This window comes from Seriola dumerili, unplaced genomic scaffold (assembly GCF_002260705.1).
Source record: "Seriola dumerili isolate Sdu_G_001 unplaced genomic scaffold, Sdu_1.0 BDQW01000337.1, whole genome shotgun sequence".
Taxonomy (NCBI): Eukaryota; Metazoa; Chordata; class Actinopteri; order Carangiformes; family Carangidae; genus Seriola; species Seriola dumerili.
The window spans coordinates 1,734,653-1,749,593 of NW_019174592.1; the positions used below are offsets into that span (position 1 = coordinate 1,734,653).

The following is a 14,941-nucleotide window of genomic DNA, read 5'->3' on the forward strand; positions in this document are numbered from 1 at the left end:
GTAGGTCTACTGTACTGTAATGAAAAAATAAATTACTGGACACCAACCATCATATTACTGTGTACAAATTAACAACCTTTATTTAAAAAGGTAATGAATTAAGATTATATATAATATATAATATTACACATTATACAATATATTCAAATGGAATTATATAGTACACAGATTAATACATTCGTGATAATGAAACCACATACCCAGCAAATACCAATTGTCAAGTCATTGATAAATTGGAGTTGATGGCAACATGTGCAGCTGAAAACCCTCATTGTAAAATTTTAGTTACTTAATATTAGGAGGTAAAGTGCAACACAGTAAATTATATTGTTTATACTAGCTAATTATGCCTACACCAAACCACTCAACAATTTCATAAAGAAATTGAAGTGAAAAGAAAATAGTTTAGCTCTTGGTTTTAAAGTGTTTAACAACTGCCCAACTGTATTTGCCACTAAGATAATCACAATTATTGGTCCATTTCTCATGGAACTATTGAATTTAAAAGCTGTATGTATCTTCTGTATATAACTTCTACCTCTTTTAAAATATTACTATAAATGTGGTAAAATATATCAAAAACAAAAAAGAAAACAAAGTCAGTTAATTGAATTTCCCACTAAATAAAGTGTTTGGTATTCATTGAACCCATCTTTCTGCACTTTAATCAGCAGCAGACTGAAGTTCAGTCATACTGGACCATAGGGTGGTCACCCCAGGGAGGCAGGCTGGAGAGTTTCTCTTCAGTAGCTGGTTCGATGGGCCAGCCCCAGGCCTTAAAGAATCCACACAGGTTCATCTCCACATTGTACGAGAAAGTCTCAGCATACAGGTTCATCTTTCCTTTGTTGTCGCCGGGAAAGTCGCTCATGTCATGGTAGGCAGCGAACACCCTCTTAAAGGCATCCCAGCCAAACTTCTCCTGGAGCTACATGGAAGGAGAAAAAGGTAGACGGAAATGTAAAAATAAAAATAAAAGTGTTGTCTTAAAATTTTTAACCCAACATTTTTGTTGTCTGATGTGTAATGAGCAATACAGCCTCAATGGATCAAATAGGGTTATAGACTGTCAGTCTAATATGCATTTTTTGGCCTATGGGGTGTGTGATTTTGTTAAATATGTGACTCCAGTGTGATCTGAGTATATTTTGTCTACATAATGTAATATAGAATAATTCTCTCTTACCTGCATATATGTCTCCAGGGCCACCCACACGCTCCAGCAGCTGAGATTCTTGCCCCCCTTAGCATACTCCTCTGCTCGTCTCTTTCGATTTTCTAAAGTCATAGCTTCGTGAGCCTGCGTTGAACAAGATGATTGTGAAACAATATAATCTCGATGAAAATTTAAATACTTCTCTCAACAAAGGATAAAAAAAGAGTTGTTGATGTCTACTGATATAAATTTGTGTCATAATACACCTTAAAACACGGTCTTTCTGATTAACTCTACCTGTTCCCTGTTGATCCCCAGCACCTCTTCATGCACATACACTGACCACAGGTTGCATGTACACTCTGTGGTGTGTGATGGGAACTCCCAGCAGCCTCTCTGCTGGTTGTGTCCCAGTTCATGGATGGGGCCCCATAAGCCTTTACTCCTGGCATGGTCAACGTTTATCAGGTCAGCCGCTGCAGTATTGTACATCATGATAGGATAACCTGCATGCATCCAACCTGAGCAGAGGAAAATCAGAAAAACTATTTTATAGCGATGCTCTTTAGGGTTAGCTACGGTGGAGAAACACTGTAGGACTGTCCACCTGTCCATGCCTCTCATCCAGCATGAGTTGTGAGAGGCTCCATCTCCCCAGGACTCTCAATAGGATGAGCAAACAAGAAACAGGCATTTACAATATTCAAGCCAAACACACTCACCATGGGAAATCTGCACATCTGCCACAAAGCGTTCCTTGCGGGGGAATTTGTGTGGTTTTGCTGCCAGGTCAGCAATGGCCCTCATGATGGCATCCCAGTGCGCCGCCAACTCATCGGGGCGCTCCAGGTCCCGAACAACATCTGATGGCACAGTGAGGATGATGTTGTCAAACTCCAACTCTGCCCAGGGTGAGGGAGCAGTGCGCAGCAAGGACCAATCGGCTGGTGTTGTCACGCCTGAAGAGAACAAAGGGATGGATGTGTTCAAAACTGAGCTTTGAATTTTTACATTATCTCATATATAATGCCCCATGTGAGAAAGAGTACAAACCTGCAATGTCAAGAACTACATTTCCAAGAAAACATCTATACAATGACTGTCTTTCATGAATGGCTAGACTGCTTAAATATAATGTAAGGACTAGGTTCATACAACTGTAAATCTACTATAGATTAAACAGTTAATCAGGAACATAGAAGCCAGGCTGCAAACAAGACCATGAAAAACCAATGCATCTGATATAAATTCATTCACCACATAGTCCTTGGTGGGACAAAGGGTGAGAGTAAAAGTATCCATCCAAGTACTATGGCCACTTAACAACAGGCAAAAAGAGGAACTGTGTTGAAATCCTCATCCATGTTTTAAAGTGTGTTTGTAGTTCATTTGAGGTTAGGTCCATGTCCCCTGTGAGAGTTAACTACTAACGCAGCACAAAGCAGGGTGCAAACTGTTAGTATGGTTACCAATGGACTAGCAAACATGCATTGATTTAGAGAGGGAGTGGTGAGACTGTTAACTGGATCTTTGTGTGAGGTATCAGTTCATAAGAGTAAAATGGACCCAGCATTTCCATCTTAATATATGTTTCCCTGAATTTCTACACAACCACATTTATCCCATACTACAGAGAACAAAAATCACCACACTTCTTCCACTGACCCCACGAGGACCCACAGATACACACATCGGCAAACACATACTGCATGACAGTTCGACCCACTGAACACTTACCAGATTTATAATAGGGCGCAGGTACAGCCATCTGCACTACGACCTCTACTCCCTCCACTTGTGTTTTGGGTGGGGCAACCAGGTAGATGAGTCCCCCCCAGAGGTTCCACACCTGCATCATCTCGGAGGTTATGGGGAATTGTACATGAACACATGGAGCTCTCTTTATCTCTGCAGCCTTCAGTTTGTCTGTCTGACAGCCGATCTGGACCTGAGGAAGACGTGGAATATGTGTTACTGCTTTGAAGACCTGGACCATTTTCTTTGACTGCTAACAGTCATTACCAGTTCTACAGCACAGGAAGCATACAGCTGCATTATGGGATATGGATTATGGTTTAGTTGATTTGTTAGTGAGGGGATTTCTTTTTGAATCTCAAAGTCTAAACTTGAACTCTATAGTCCTAATGTTTGATTTTGTGGACTGTACCTTCCACCCCTTGTTGACGATGTCTGCTGGTATGGCCATGTAGGTCTTCATACCAGGAGAGAGGTAAAGACCTGTACTGATCCACTCCTCCTTTCCTAACACACACACACACACACACACACACACACACACACACACACACACACACACACACACACACACACACACACACATAATTATGTTAATTGAAAATCAATCACCGTTCTGCAAACACATAGGTTACTTATTATAATTCTGTTCTGCATTTGTCCACGTGCTCTGACCTGCTGTATTAACATTAATCATGTGTGGTTATAGACACACACACACACACACACACACACACACACACACACAGAGCAGCAGCAAAGTTATACTCATGTATTTACACGTATAAAATCTAAAAGACATATTTCACATATTGATCATATTGAACATATTGATCTCGTAACAACTGTATTTGATAGATTTGTCAACAAAAAACAAGATCTGACCTGCTGTGTTAACATTAATCATGATCCTGTGGTTATAGACAACTGGCATCAACGGGTTATCCTTGATGAGGTGAGGCAGGAGAGCGTCAGGATCTGGGCAAACCTTATACAACTCTGTCCCCACACTGAGGAGCAGGTGGTCTTTGGGACTCTTCACAGGGCTGCTGCCACACACCTTGAAAGAAAATGAATAATGAATATTATAAAGGATGTTGTTCTGAAACATCTGACTGGTTGATAGCTGTCATATAATAACCATATACAACATTTATGATCTACAGTATAATTCTTTGGCACAACTCAAAAACACGTTATTTGGAATATTTTTTATTTTACTGTTTTAATAAGAGTTCATTTTATTTTGTCCACTCACCTGTGGCATGCCTGACCTCAGTAAGACATCAGTGAGGGTGGACATAACCTGTGTATAGGAGGGGCAGTCATGAGCCTTCAGGTTCAAGTAGTTGGAGCAGTCGCTGCCCAGCTTTTTAAGAGATCCCTGCTCATGCTCGGTGAGTTCCTCCCCCTTGTTCACATGGCCAGCAAAGCGGCGGAGAAGGTGGCGGAAGTGGTAGGTGTCTTTGACGGCCTGGCTGGGTACAGGAGCCTTGAATAAACCCCCTGTCATTGGTGCTCCCAAAAGGCTTATGCCCATTTTGTTCAGGATCTTGTTCCCTGAAAGACATTGAAGCAAACCTGACTTGACCTGCTGTGCTATATTGTGGGTTATGTATACTGCCCGTGCACTTTTTGCATTCACCTTTACCAGAATGTCTTTACCATCTTGGCTACTGCCTGTACTATCAAGACACTACCAAGCTTTTCACTGGCTCTCCTGCATTGTTGTGAGGATCCTTGCACATTTCCGTCTACTTAGAGATCGACCAAGCCCCCCGTTCCCTCAAGTTCAACAACCTTTCTAAGCAGGAGTTTACACTGGTTTCTTGGTGTGTCTGCTGCTGTCGGCTACTGGCTTGACATCAAGGGTTCATACCAACATGAAACCCCTGGACACAAGTAAGTCATATTATCTGGGCCAAGTCTGCCGCTCTACAGTTTCTCTACAATTGTCCAGTACTCCTTCCTCCTGCTGCTCAGTACTTTGGCTTCTCCTCAAATGTATTCTGCCTCCATTTAACTACCACTTTATGGAAATGATCCAGCCGCCAACTGCTCCAGCCCCGCACCATTTGGCACCTTCCTCTGCAGTCACTGAACCAACTCAGGTGCCTGACTCTTGTTAGTGCCAACATACCACTACAGAACTGCTTGTTGGATGGTCAAATATCTTTGGAACCCCCCCCCCTAAAACTTTCTAATGTCGCACAAAGGGAGGCTGTGTCTGACAATTTCTGTAACTTTCCAACAGGGTTTGAACTTGTCAAACAAGCTCTCTTTTTTTTTGTAATGCAACTGTCTGTCTGCACTTCTTGTTTGCACAACCGAGTGTAACACTATGATTACCTTCCAGGAGAGACCGTCTGAGAATGTGTACTTGTGTGTGTTATAATGTGTTATTGAAATGACATACACCTCCTCACGACTGGCCCCGCCAGACATAAATACATTTATGAAGAGGTTGAACAACACATCGTACAAACTACTTTTGAGCATCACCTGACCCTTACTCATCAAGTCTGCCACCGCTGCAGGCATCCAGACAGCCGACTCTCCTGTCTCTGTCAGCAGTGCCTGGAATATGCTTGACATGCATCATGTTATATAATCATGAACTGGGCAGGTGGTGCATTATCTTACCTGCGAAATCTGTCATTGTGTTTTGTCCAGCATGCGACTGTGCCCAGTACCAGGCATGGCCACCAATCAGCAGGCCTCCTCCCTCTGCCACAAAGTTTTGGATTTCCTCCACTTTCTCAGCGCTGTACGCTGTACACACAAACACACTCAGGTCTTCTCTGAAGTTGGTCTTCTCACACTGAAGCCCTGACTTGCTGAGAACTTTGAGGGCGTTAGCAGGCGCGACACCAACGACCCCCTGCCGGCCTTCATCCAACCAGTGAATGGCATTGTTCCAAAATGGAGCCAGAGTCTGTAATGACAGGAATAATTTCAAAACAAAGACAGCAGTTAATCCTGTAAAAAGATTTGGCAGATCCGCACACTCATTATTTAGCACACAGACAGCCAACTGCTGCTGGTCTGAGGTTAATATGTGACAAATAAATATGCAAAGAAATCATATCTACTGAGATCACACTATCTACTGTATATTTGATCATTTTTTACCTACACTATATGAGAAAAATTTCATTATGTGCTCAATTTGATCGATCAAGGCAGAAATCTTAACACCAATCTTTAAAGTAGATTTTACCTCTCGTCCCAGAAGTCCTTCATGACTAACCACAATGACCCGTCCCTGCCCATAGTAGGCTCCCGCCAGGAACGCTTGTCCATCCTTTGTGGTACCGATGGGGAAGGTTAGAGGGCCGTGGACCATAACCTCAGAAACTATTATTCCACCCTGGAGGTCAAACTCTGAAACACCCTGGAGTAAGAACTCCAAGTCGTCCTCAAAATCTCTACCAATTCTGTATTGGGGGGGGGGGGGGGGGGGGAGAAAGAGTATATTATTGAATTAAAGTAAAGAATAAGTGTATCACTCACACTTTGTAATAGGGCTGGTTTTGCTTCAGTATGATGAAGTACAATGAGTATAAGTAAGAGTGCATGTATGATGAAAGTACAACCATATGTTAATGACTGACAAAAAAATTATTCTTATTATGGTTTTTGTTTAGATGGTGACATGCAATAAAGGCTATAATCTAACCGGGAACTGCGCAGCTATATGGTAGGTATCTCAACAACTATTTTAAGATTATTCATATATTCTTATTATTGTTATGCTTTTTATTTCTTAGATTTATTATAATGCATCCTAAAAATAATTGAATTAAATGGCTTCCATGATAAAGTGAAAATGTCAATATTAATAATAATGTAATAACAGAAGGGCCATATGTGTAGAGAAGTTTTCAGATAGAAGTTGTCATTTTGCAAAGTGGAACATCTCTAAAATGTGCAATAAAAGAAAAGTACAGTATACACTCACACTACAGCCATCCAGGAGGACGGGATTTGAGGATAGACTGGCAGGCACTCTACCTCACCCGGATGCTCAGAGAAGTAGATCCCTGCCACACCAGAAACCTTATTCCCTCCAAACTGAAGCAGTGTGTTCTCTTTAGGGTGATCTGCAGCCCAGCTCCACGCCTGACCTGCTATTAGCACTCCTCCTCCAGCTTTCAGAAACGCCACCAGGTCCTTTGGGTCTGCACCCACACTGTAGGCATCCGTCACATATACACCAACCTCCAGGTTGTTGCTGAAGGCCCCCACAACATTGGCCTGGAAGCTGGCTTTGCTGAGGTTATCGGCGACCGCCATGATGTTCCTTTGGATCCCCACAGACAGGTTGTCAGATCCATCTCCTCTCAGCCACGTCAGAGCGTTCTCTACCAGAGCAGGGAAAGCTGTCAGGTAGCCCTCATGACCCAGGACCACAATCCTTCCACGCCCGTAGAGAGAGGCAGCCATCGGGACCTGGCCTCGGCTGTTCATTGCCAAAGGAAAGGCGTGGTCTCCAATCAGAACCAGGTCGCTGGGAACAGAGGGGCCATGGAGATCCAGCTCTTGCAAGCCTCTCATAAGGGACATATATGCTGCTTCATGGTGGGTTTGGGGGGGCTGGGTGGACATGGTGAGAAGGACTGAGGCTCTGAAGATTGATGAAGAGGGTGATGGGCAGGAAGGCAAAAAAAGGAGTTGATTCAGATGTATGTTGTTTAAACAGTTACACCAAGATATCTTTCATATGTCAGGCTGTCCTGTGGGAATAGAAAGAGAGAAGCAAAAAATAAAAGTACTACTCAAGGTTTATGCATTACACTTTCATGACAATCAAGTTAACACAACAAAATGTCAATCTATAGCTGGTTGAGAGACAAAAGATTTTTACTACAACCAAAATCTATCTAAAAGTATAAAGTGATTTTTTTTTTTTTTTTACCTGAACGTGAAGTTGTCTTTCTATCTGTAGTAATACACTGTAGCACAACAGTTCTCCAAACAGACTCCCGACCAAGAACACTATCCAACAAGACAGTGAAAGAATATATATGACCACAAAAACGGGAGTGAGTATTTATGCAAATAACAAAAAGAGGGGGGAGGACAGGCTGTTGCAAGCCCGATCAAATAACAAGGGATAGTTCTGTCGACAAAAAACCTGTCTTTCAACATTCTCAGTGTTAATATGGAGACACACTGGCCGAGAATGTACAGGAATATATATTTATGGATGTTTACACAAGATTTTGTCTGTAAAATTACCCAATCAGCACATCTGTGATTTTGTTTATTAAACAAACTTATGATGACTATGTAACAGAAGTCTTAGATAATCTTTGTTTTCATTTTGTTTAGTGTTTTAAATTGTGGATAAAAAGTTTACTTTTAAATAAAAAAGGATTTCTCTAACCAACTTATGGACAAAATAGAAAAACATGAAAACATTTATAATTATACATAAAAGGCTTTACCATCTTCTTTCGCCTTGTGTCTTGACTTTACTTTTCTTCGGCTCTTTTCTACCTGACTGGGTGGAGCACATACAGTACGCGTTTCACCCAATTATTGCCACCTTTCACCCAAGATATTCAAAACCGAAACCGAAAACACTTCTTAAATGCACAAGAAATAACACTAAATTAGTCCACCAAAAATAACTACATTTATAATAACAACTATTTCACCAAGTGGACGTACGTTAAATTCCAGAGTTGTAAGATTACTGGACACTGTATGACTCCTGGAAAAGTCAGGGCGGAACTTTCAAGCTGAGCAAGTTTCTCAACGAGAGTGTTTTTCCAAAGGAACGCGGGTGCAGCGCAGAAACACGCCCCCTCCGGTTTACTCAAGTGCTCTTCACTAACCAACTCAAATACGAAGAAAGTTGTGGCCACAAGTAGAGACTCTACATGTTGATAAGACACGTAGCAAAGACGTGCTGGGAACGTTTTGCTCTCTGTGTCTCGGCTCCATTGGTTTATGGAACGAGTCGTTCACAAACACACGGTTTGGCTGAAAGTAGAGCTGCCGTCTCGCTGTGGTTGTTCGTTCGGATGTCGTGCACGTTGGTTGGTGCCTCTGGAGCTCGGGTCCCTCTAGAGGACGGACGAGCTGTGATTCTGGGCCGGGGTCCGGAGACCGGGGTCGCCGACAAGAAATGCTCCAGGCACCAGGGTGAGGAAGAGTTCAACATAATGTAATACTTACTTAATACAACGCAGCGTAAAACTGCTAAGTAGCTTAGGGGAAAATGTCTTATGTTACACCCGTCTCTCACTCGTGCCGCGTTGCATTATACAACACAAGTAAAATCAGGCCTTACCGGACTCCGTAATTAAGCCACCCAGCTCCTGGTCCCGACCACGGTTGTCTCTCTCTTGGACTACTGTAATGCCTCCCTTCACGCACAGTGAAACCAGGAAGAGCATAGCACCTATTTAACCATCGACAAGTATAAACAATAAATAAATTAACCCCGCCCACTCCAGATCTGACAGGGAGAAGAAAACAATCATCCTTAAATGTGTTTACCATAGACTGACCCACGACCTCCACACAGCATGGGGAGTTCTGCTTTTACTACCTTTTTTCTTTCTTTTATTTTACAGAAAGAGAAATATGAATCCACAGTAAGATTGATCAAATAAAACAGTTACAGAAATGGGAGAAGTCACAGGGGATGAGCAGACAATTAAAATGATAAACGATTATTCATTTGAGTCGCAAATGAGTCGTTTCAAACAACAAAGCAAAATATCTGCAGTTCAGGCTTATTAAACATAAGGATTTGCTCCTTTCTCTCTCTCTCTCTCTCTCTCTCTCTTTATGTAATTGTAAACATATTATCTTTGAGTTTTGGACTATTGGTCCAAACGACATTTTAAGATGGCATATGGGAAAATAGATATAATTTCAATTTCAATTTCAAGCTGCAGGTTTATTAGACCTAATTGTGATTATAGACCAAGAGATCCAGTGAATATTCACATATGAAAAGCTGGACCCAGTGAAATTGTTTTATAAAATTAACTTTAAAATTCCAAATTGTTGTATATTAATTCTCCAACAATCACTGAACTGCTTTCTGAAATAATTATTTCAGCTCTTAATGAATATGTATATTGAAATGTGTGTGTGTCTGTGAGTATATGTTTGTGATGGTACTAATCTTTGTTTCCCACCAGTGAAGGCGGTGGCTTGCTATGCAGACCAGGATGTGGTTTTTACTCAGGTATGAAAACAAACGGTGCTGCAGTTTGTAATTCAGTTAGTGTTCCTGTGTTAATATTTGACGCGATCAAAATGTGATGTCGGCACTCTTCTCTCTTTACTGCCTGGACCCACTCAGGTCATTATACAACCCGTAAACTAATTGTATAAATGCTACAGTACAGAGTTCTTACATGTCCTGTTTTCCACCTCAGCTGGGTCCCAATCCCAGTTTCCTGGACGGTGAGAAGCTGGGCCGGGGCCAGTCTGGTAAACTCGCCCATGGAGGCACTCTCTACCTGGTTAACCAGAACCATCCGTTTCAACTACACTACTCCCTGAGCTCAAATGGTACAGCCTCCAGCTCTGCACAGAGAGGGCTGAAAGCCACTGATAAGACTAAAGGAGGAAGGAACGGAAAAGTGAAAGAACAACAGTCGAGTCCGACACCTAAACGCAGCATAAAGGATTTCTTTTCTACTTCCCCCACAAAGGTAACACATTTAGTGCTTTTTGTTTACTGAGTTTAAATCTATTTTTTGCATTATTTTATGCATCTTATTTGTTTATTCCTGTAATGTTACTACAAAGATGACATTTATCATTTGAAGTCAGAAAACAGAAAATGATAAACAGTGTGTTTTTCACTCTTCTCTTCAGTCATCCAAAAGACGACTGAGCCCAGAGAGGGGGCACCCTGAGGTGAAGCGCCAAAGGGTAGAGGAGGAGGAGGCCTCGGATGGTTGGATGAAAGAAGAAGAGGAGGAGGATGAGGAGGAGAGACTGGCAGAGGAAAAGCTCAAGCAGCTGCAGGAGTTGGCTGAGAAGTCCACGACAGAGAGGAGTAACAGCACCCAGCCTTCATCTTCTTCATCACCATCATCATCAAAGGCCTGTGTAAAGAGCAGTTGGCAGCAGATAGGCAACCTGATGCTCTATACTGCTGCTGGAGTCAGAGCGAGTGACAAGGTGGGAACTGTTTCAGTGTTTTATGTAAAAAAAAAAAGAATCCCCAATCCCAGAGTAACTCAATTTTCAAGCAAAACTGAAAATAAAATTGACTGATTCCAGCTTCTTAATTGTCATGATTCGTTGCTTTTCTCAAAGTTACATCAGTGTAAACTGAATATCTTCGGTTTGGACCGTTGGTTGGACAAAACAAGACAGTTAAATACAAAATACATGAGCTCTGGGACACTGTAGAAGGCATTTTTTACTTTTTCTGATGTTTTATACATCAAACGAAACGATTAATTAATTATTCATTATTCGAGAAAATAATCAGCAGCCTTATTTTCTGCTGCTAAACACCAGTGATACACAATCTTTTGCTCTTGTAAACTTTTTTCAGTAAACACAGAAATGCTGTGTAGGGCTTTACTGACATCACCTTACATGATTTCTGGGAGATGAAGGTCATGAATTTCAAATGATGTCTATACCTTCTAGAAGTTTGTGTTACAGGTTATAAAGCTGGTGATATCATCCAGCGTATTTGAAATTGTCTGAATAGTTCCCCTTCTCCTCTCCACCTCCAGATTGCTGGGTTTGACATAGATGGCTGCATCATCACCACCAAGTCAGGGAAAGTTTTTCCCACTGCACCAGATGACTGGAAGTATGTCAACACTCCTGAATGTTCCTATTTGCTATTGTTAAGAAGTGCGATACATGACCATCAGTGGCTTATAGATTATATCTCATATCTGCATGATTTGTTGTAATCATCCTTGTGATTACAGGATTCTGTACCCAGAGATTCAGCCCAGACTGGCCGCTTTACTCAAAAAAGGATATAAGGTGAGCTAATAATATTTAGTGAACTTTGCAAGATTAAAGCCAGTGAGATATGATTGAATTGTATGTCCTCTAGCAGTGTTTGCCACTGGATTTCCTACTCTACCCCTTGCTCTCTCCTTGCAGGTGGTGTTCTTCACCAACCAGATGGGGATCGCTAGAGGCAAACTGAGACCAGAAATCTTCAAGTCTAAAGTGGAGGACATCCTCACCACGCTGCAGCTATCTGTGCAGGTTCGCTATAATGGAGACTGACTCTTAGCACTTAAGCAGATGTTGTACGTAAAGCAGATGTTTGGATGCCCTCTGTGTCTGTGTCTCAGGTGTTTGTAGCAGCCGGTCCTGGTATCTACAGGAAACCAGTTATGGGAATGTGGAATCACTTGTGTGAGAAGGTAATTGTCAGTCGAGATCGAAGATCAAACCTGTATTTTATAAGAACCACACCCTCATATACAGTATTTGCACTGAGATGAACATAAATTACATGAATTAGATAGTCATAGAAACCGCCCTTTGATTATTCCTCACATTGTTTACTTTTGTTTCTGCATGTTTGACTATGAACAGTGTGTTTTTGTTTTAATTAAGTGTGTCTGCCTGTGTTTTCCCTGCATAGGCTAATGATGGAGTCACTGTTGACAAGAGAAAGAGTTTTTATGTAGGAGGTGAGTGGACTTGATAAAATCAGCCCATACTTACAGGTAGCTACTGTATGTGTTCTCAGTTATCTGATCTGATATCACTCAGATGCACATATGGAAATCCAAGCTTTTAGTTCAATCTTTCTTCCATCCTTTCCCCTAAACCCAAAAATGGTCCCAGATCTTAACCCGGTCAGTCCCTAACTACCTGAAATCTCCTCAGTGTTACACCTAACCTTACTACTGTAAACCCCTAACCTTGAGTCCAGATGTGATTTAGAATTAACCTCTTCAAAGTGCATAAATTTGGAGGCTTTTTGCTGCTTCTGACTTTACCTCTGTGCACAGATGCTGCAGGTAGACCAGAGAACTGGGCTCCAGGGAAGAAGAAGAAGGATTTCTCCAGCAGTGACCGACTGGTAAGACCTAAGATTCTTACTCTGGTCAGTTGTGCTAATTTCTTTTTGAGGTATTGTGTATCTTAAGTCTTAACTGTGAGTCGATGTTTCTCCATGATACCATTTTATGGAGATAAATGCTAAAACCTGAGCAGTGTGTGTACCAGTTACTGTCTTCCTTCTTGTGTTTGTAGTTTGCTCTGAACATTGGCTTGCAGTTCCACACCCCTGAGGAGTACTTTTTGGGCTGGAAGAGCGCCCCCTATAGCCTGCCTGATTTTGACCCTGTGAGTACAATGAGCGATGGGTGTGTACTGTGTTTTCTTTTCTTAAATGTATGTCTGTTTGTATTGATGTAAATGTTTCTCTCTATCTGAATTGCTAGAGGAAGCTTGACTCCACTGTCAGGCTGTACGACCCGCCATCGGCCTCACTCACATCCAGCCAGACAGAAGTCATTGTTGCCGTGGGTTTCCCCGCATGTAAGTGAAAGTGGACGATGTATCACAGCTTGTTTTTCTGGTTAATCCTCCTGTCAACATCCTCCTTATCTTGTTCACCCTTCCCTTTCTCTGCAGCGGGAAAATCCACTTTCTTCCAAACCCATATTGTTCCAAAAGGCTACGCATATGTCAACAGGGTGAGTGGACCTTATATGAGCAGGACTCTGGCTCCAAAATTAATGGCAGCTAATGCTTTACTCTGATGTTTGTGTTCCTGCTTTTCTATTTGATGCACAAGTCTTAAGTGTTGTAATAATGATCATAATGACCAAGATGATGAAGATAACAATCATTAGGGTTTTTATATTAATTTCATATTAATTTTCGGTCCTTAAAGCCCTCCCTGTTTTGTTTTATTTCTGTGTCAGGACACACTCGGTTCATGGCAGAGCTGTGTGTCGGCGTGTGAGCGCGCTCTGAAGGAGGGCCGCAGTGTTGCCGTTGACAACACCAGCCCAGACCTTGAGTCTCGCAAACGGTAAAGCACAGCTGTATTAGCATTTACTGTGTAGAATGCATATCATTCAGCTAAGAACAGTCATGTTAATCCCCTGTATACCTTTTAACCTGGTTCAAACACAGCAGGATATTGCACAAAAACATGTACTGTGTATACTACTGCTGCTTGTATGTGCATTTGTTTTTCTCTGTCTAACCAATATGGAATTTTCCAGATACGTGGACGTGGCCAAAGCAGCAGGAGTGCCCTGTCGTTGTTTCCACTTTTCAGCCTCTCTGGAGCAAGCCAAACACAACAACAGGGTATGATTCACCTCTCCACTCTGTTTTGTTTTATCTTGGCTGGTCATGAATAGTGTGTGTGTCTTTGTTTTAATGCATTACTCTTGTTCCCAGTTCCGTGAAATGGCTCCATCAGATAGCAAACATGTCAAGGTCAATGAGATGATTTTCCACAGCTACAAGTAAGCTTGTTAACTATATTGACTCAGTAGGCTTTGAATCCTGGCATTAACACAAACTAAACATTGTAGATTTTATAGTGTTAGCTGAAATTTTCAGACAAGATATTTTTCTGACCCCTCTCCCTCTCTCTTTCTCTGGAAAGGAAACACTTTGTGGCTCCCGCTCTCTCTGAGGGATTTTCCGAGATCCTCCAGATCCACTTTGTCCCAAACTTCAAAGACAGCCAATCAGAAACGCTGTTTAGACAGTTTTCTGAGGGCTGATTGGACAGCTGGCTTTCTAACACCAGCATGATTTTTTTTTTCTTTTTACATTTCAGCCAGGTGTATGGGCTCGACGCTGACATCTGTGCAGTCTCTGTACATCCTGGCTTATAAGATTACTGTTTGGCTAATTGACTCTAACTACAGACCAAGACCGGTGATGTTAACTAGACATAGAGCGCAGAATCACATCCTTCCATTCAGTGTTATACCCATATGAATGTACAGATACATTTCTGTTATGTGTGCGCCTCAGGACCTCATTATGCATGTGTTTTATATGTTGTGTTTAGAAAGAATAAAATGGAAAACA

At 41.9% G+C, this 14,941-nt stretch overlaps 2 protein-coding genes across 5 annotated transcripts; one reads left to right on the forward strand and one right to left on the reverse strand.

The window, feature by feature from the left end:
* Nucleotides 1–139: 139 nt before the first annotated feature.
* Nucleotides 140–9,289, reverse strand: LOC111232815 (TRPM8 channel-associated factor homolog). 4 transcript variants are annotated; one of them, XM_022760473.1, is made up of 15 exons: nucleotides 8,463–8,637; nucleotides 8,362–8,396; nucleotides 7,830–7,909; nucleotides 6,873–7,647; nucleotides 6,132–6,348; nucleotides 5,555–5,846; nucleotides 4,170–4,471; nucleotides 3,797–3,971; nucleotides 3,587–3,589; nucleotides 3,324–3,418; nucleotides 2,894–3,104; nucleotides 1,879–2,115; nucleotides 1,454–1,677; nucleotides 1,187–1,300; nucleotides 140–928 (listed from the first exon to the last, which is right to left on the reverse strand). In XM_022760473.1, exons 4-15 carry the CDS (start codon nucleotides 7,517–7,519, stop codon nucleotides 686–688), a joined length of 2,760 nt encoding a protein of 919 aa, XP_022616194.1. In that variant the 5' UTR covers nucleotides 7,520–7,647; nucleotides 7,830–7,909; nucleotides 8,362–8,396; nucleotides 8,463–8,637; the 3' UTR covers nucleotides 140–685. The 4 variants fall into 4 exon arrangements, with proteins under 4 accessions (XP_022616194.1, XP_022616195.1, XP_022616197.1 ...); XM_022760474.1 differs by lacking the exons at nucleotides 8,362–8,396; nucleotides 8,463–8,637 and adding an exon at nucleotides 9,213–9,289; XM_022760476.1 differs by lacking the exon at nucleotides 3,587–3,589.
* Nucleotides 8,717–14,854, forward strand: pnkp (polynucleotide kinase 3'-phosphatase). Its single transcript, XM_022760479.1, has 17 exons — nucleotides 8,717–9,064; nucleotides 10,075–10,121; nucleotides 10,315–10,593; nucleotides 10,760–11,068; nucleotides 11,638–11,717; nucleotides 11,842–11,899; nucleotides 12,023–12,130; nucleotides 12,220–12,291; nucleotides 12,516–12,564; nucleotides 12,889–12,959; nucleotides 13,133–13,225; nucleotides 13,324–13,420; nucleotides 13,517–13,578; nucleotides 13,810–13,919; nucleotides 14,116–14,203; nucleotides 14,297–14,364; nucleotides 14,508–14,854. Exons 1-17 carry the CDS (start codon nucleotides 8,800–8,802, stop codon nucleotides 14,626–14,628), a joined length of 1,977 nt encoding a protein of 658 aa, XP_022616200.1. The 5' UTR covers nucleotides 8,717–8,799; the 3' UTR covers nucleotides 14,629–14,854.
* The last annotated feature ends 87 nt before the right edge of the window (nucleotides 14,855–14,941 follow it).

Excerpts from the sequence above, each read along its gene's own strand:
- LOC111232815 (XM_022760474.1), bottom strand. The coding sequence starts at position 7,519 with ATGTCCACCCAGCCCCCCCAAACCCACCATGAAGCAGCATATATGTCC. Across the intron at positions 6,349-6,872 it reads TCCTCCTGGATGGCTGTAGT|AATTGGTAGAGATTTTGAGG; the intron begins GTGAGTGTATAC and ends CCCCCAATACAG. Across the intron at positions 929-1,186 it reads CCCTGGAGACATATATGCAG|CTCCAGGAGAAGTTTGGCTG; the intron begins GTAAGAGAGAAT and ends CCTTCCATGTAG.
- pnkp (XM_022760479.1), top strand. The coding sequence starts at position 8,800 with ATGTTGATAAGACACGTAGCAAAGACGTGCTGGGAACGTTTTGCTCTC. Across the intron at positions 10,594-10,759 it reads TTTCTACTTCCCCCACAAAG|TCATCCAAAAGACGACTGAG; the intron begins GTAACACATTTA and ends TCTTCTCTTCAG. Across the intron at positions 12,131-12,219 it reads CGCTGCAGCTATCTGTGCAG|GTGTTTGTAGCAGCCGGTCC; the intron begins GTTCGCTATAAT and ends TCTGTGTCTCAG.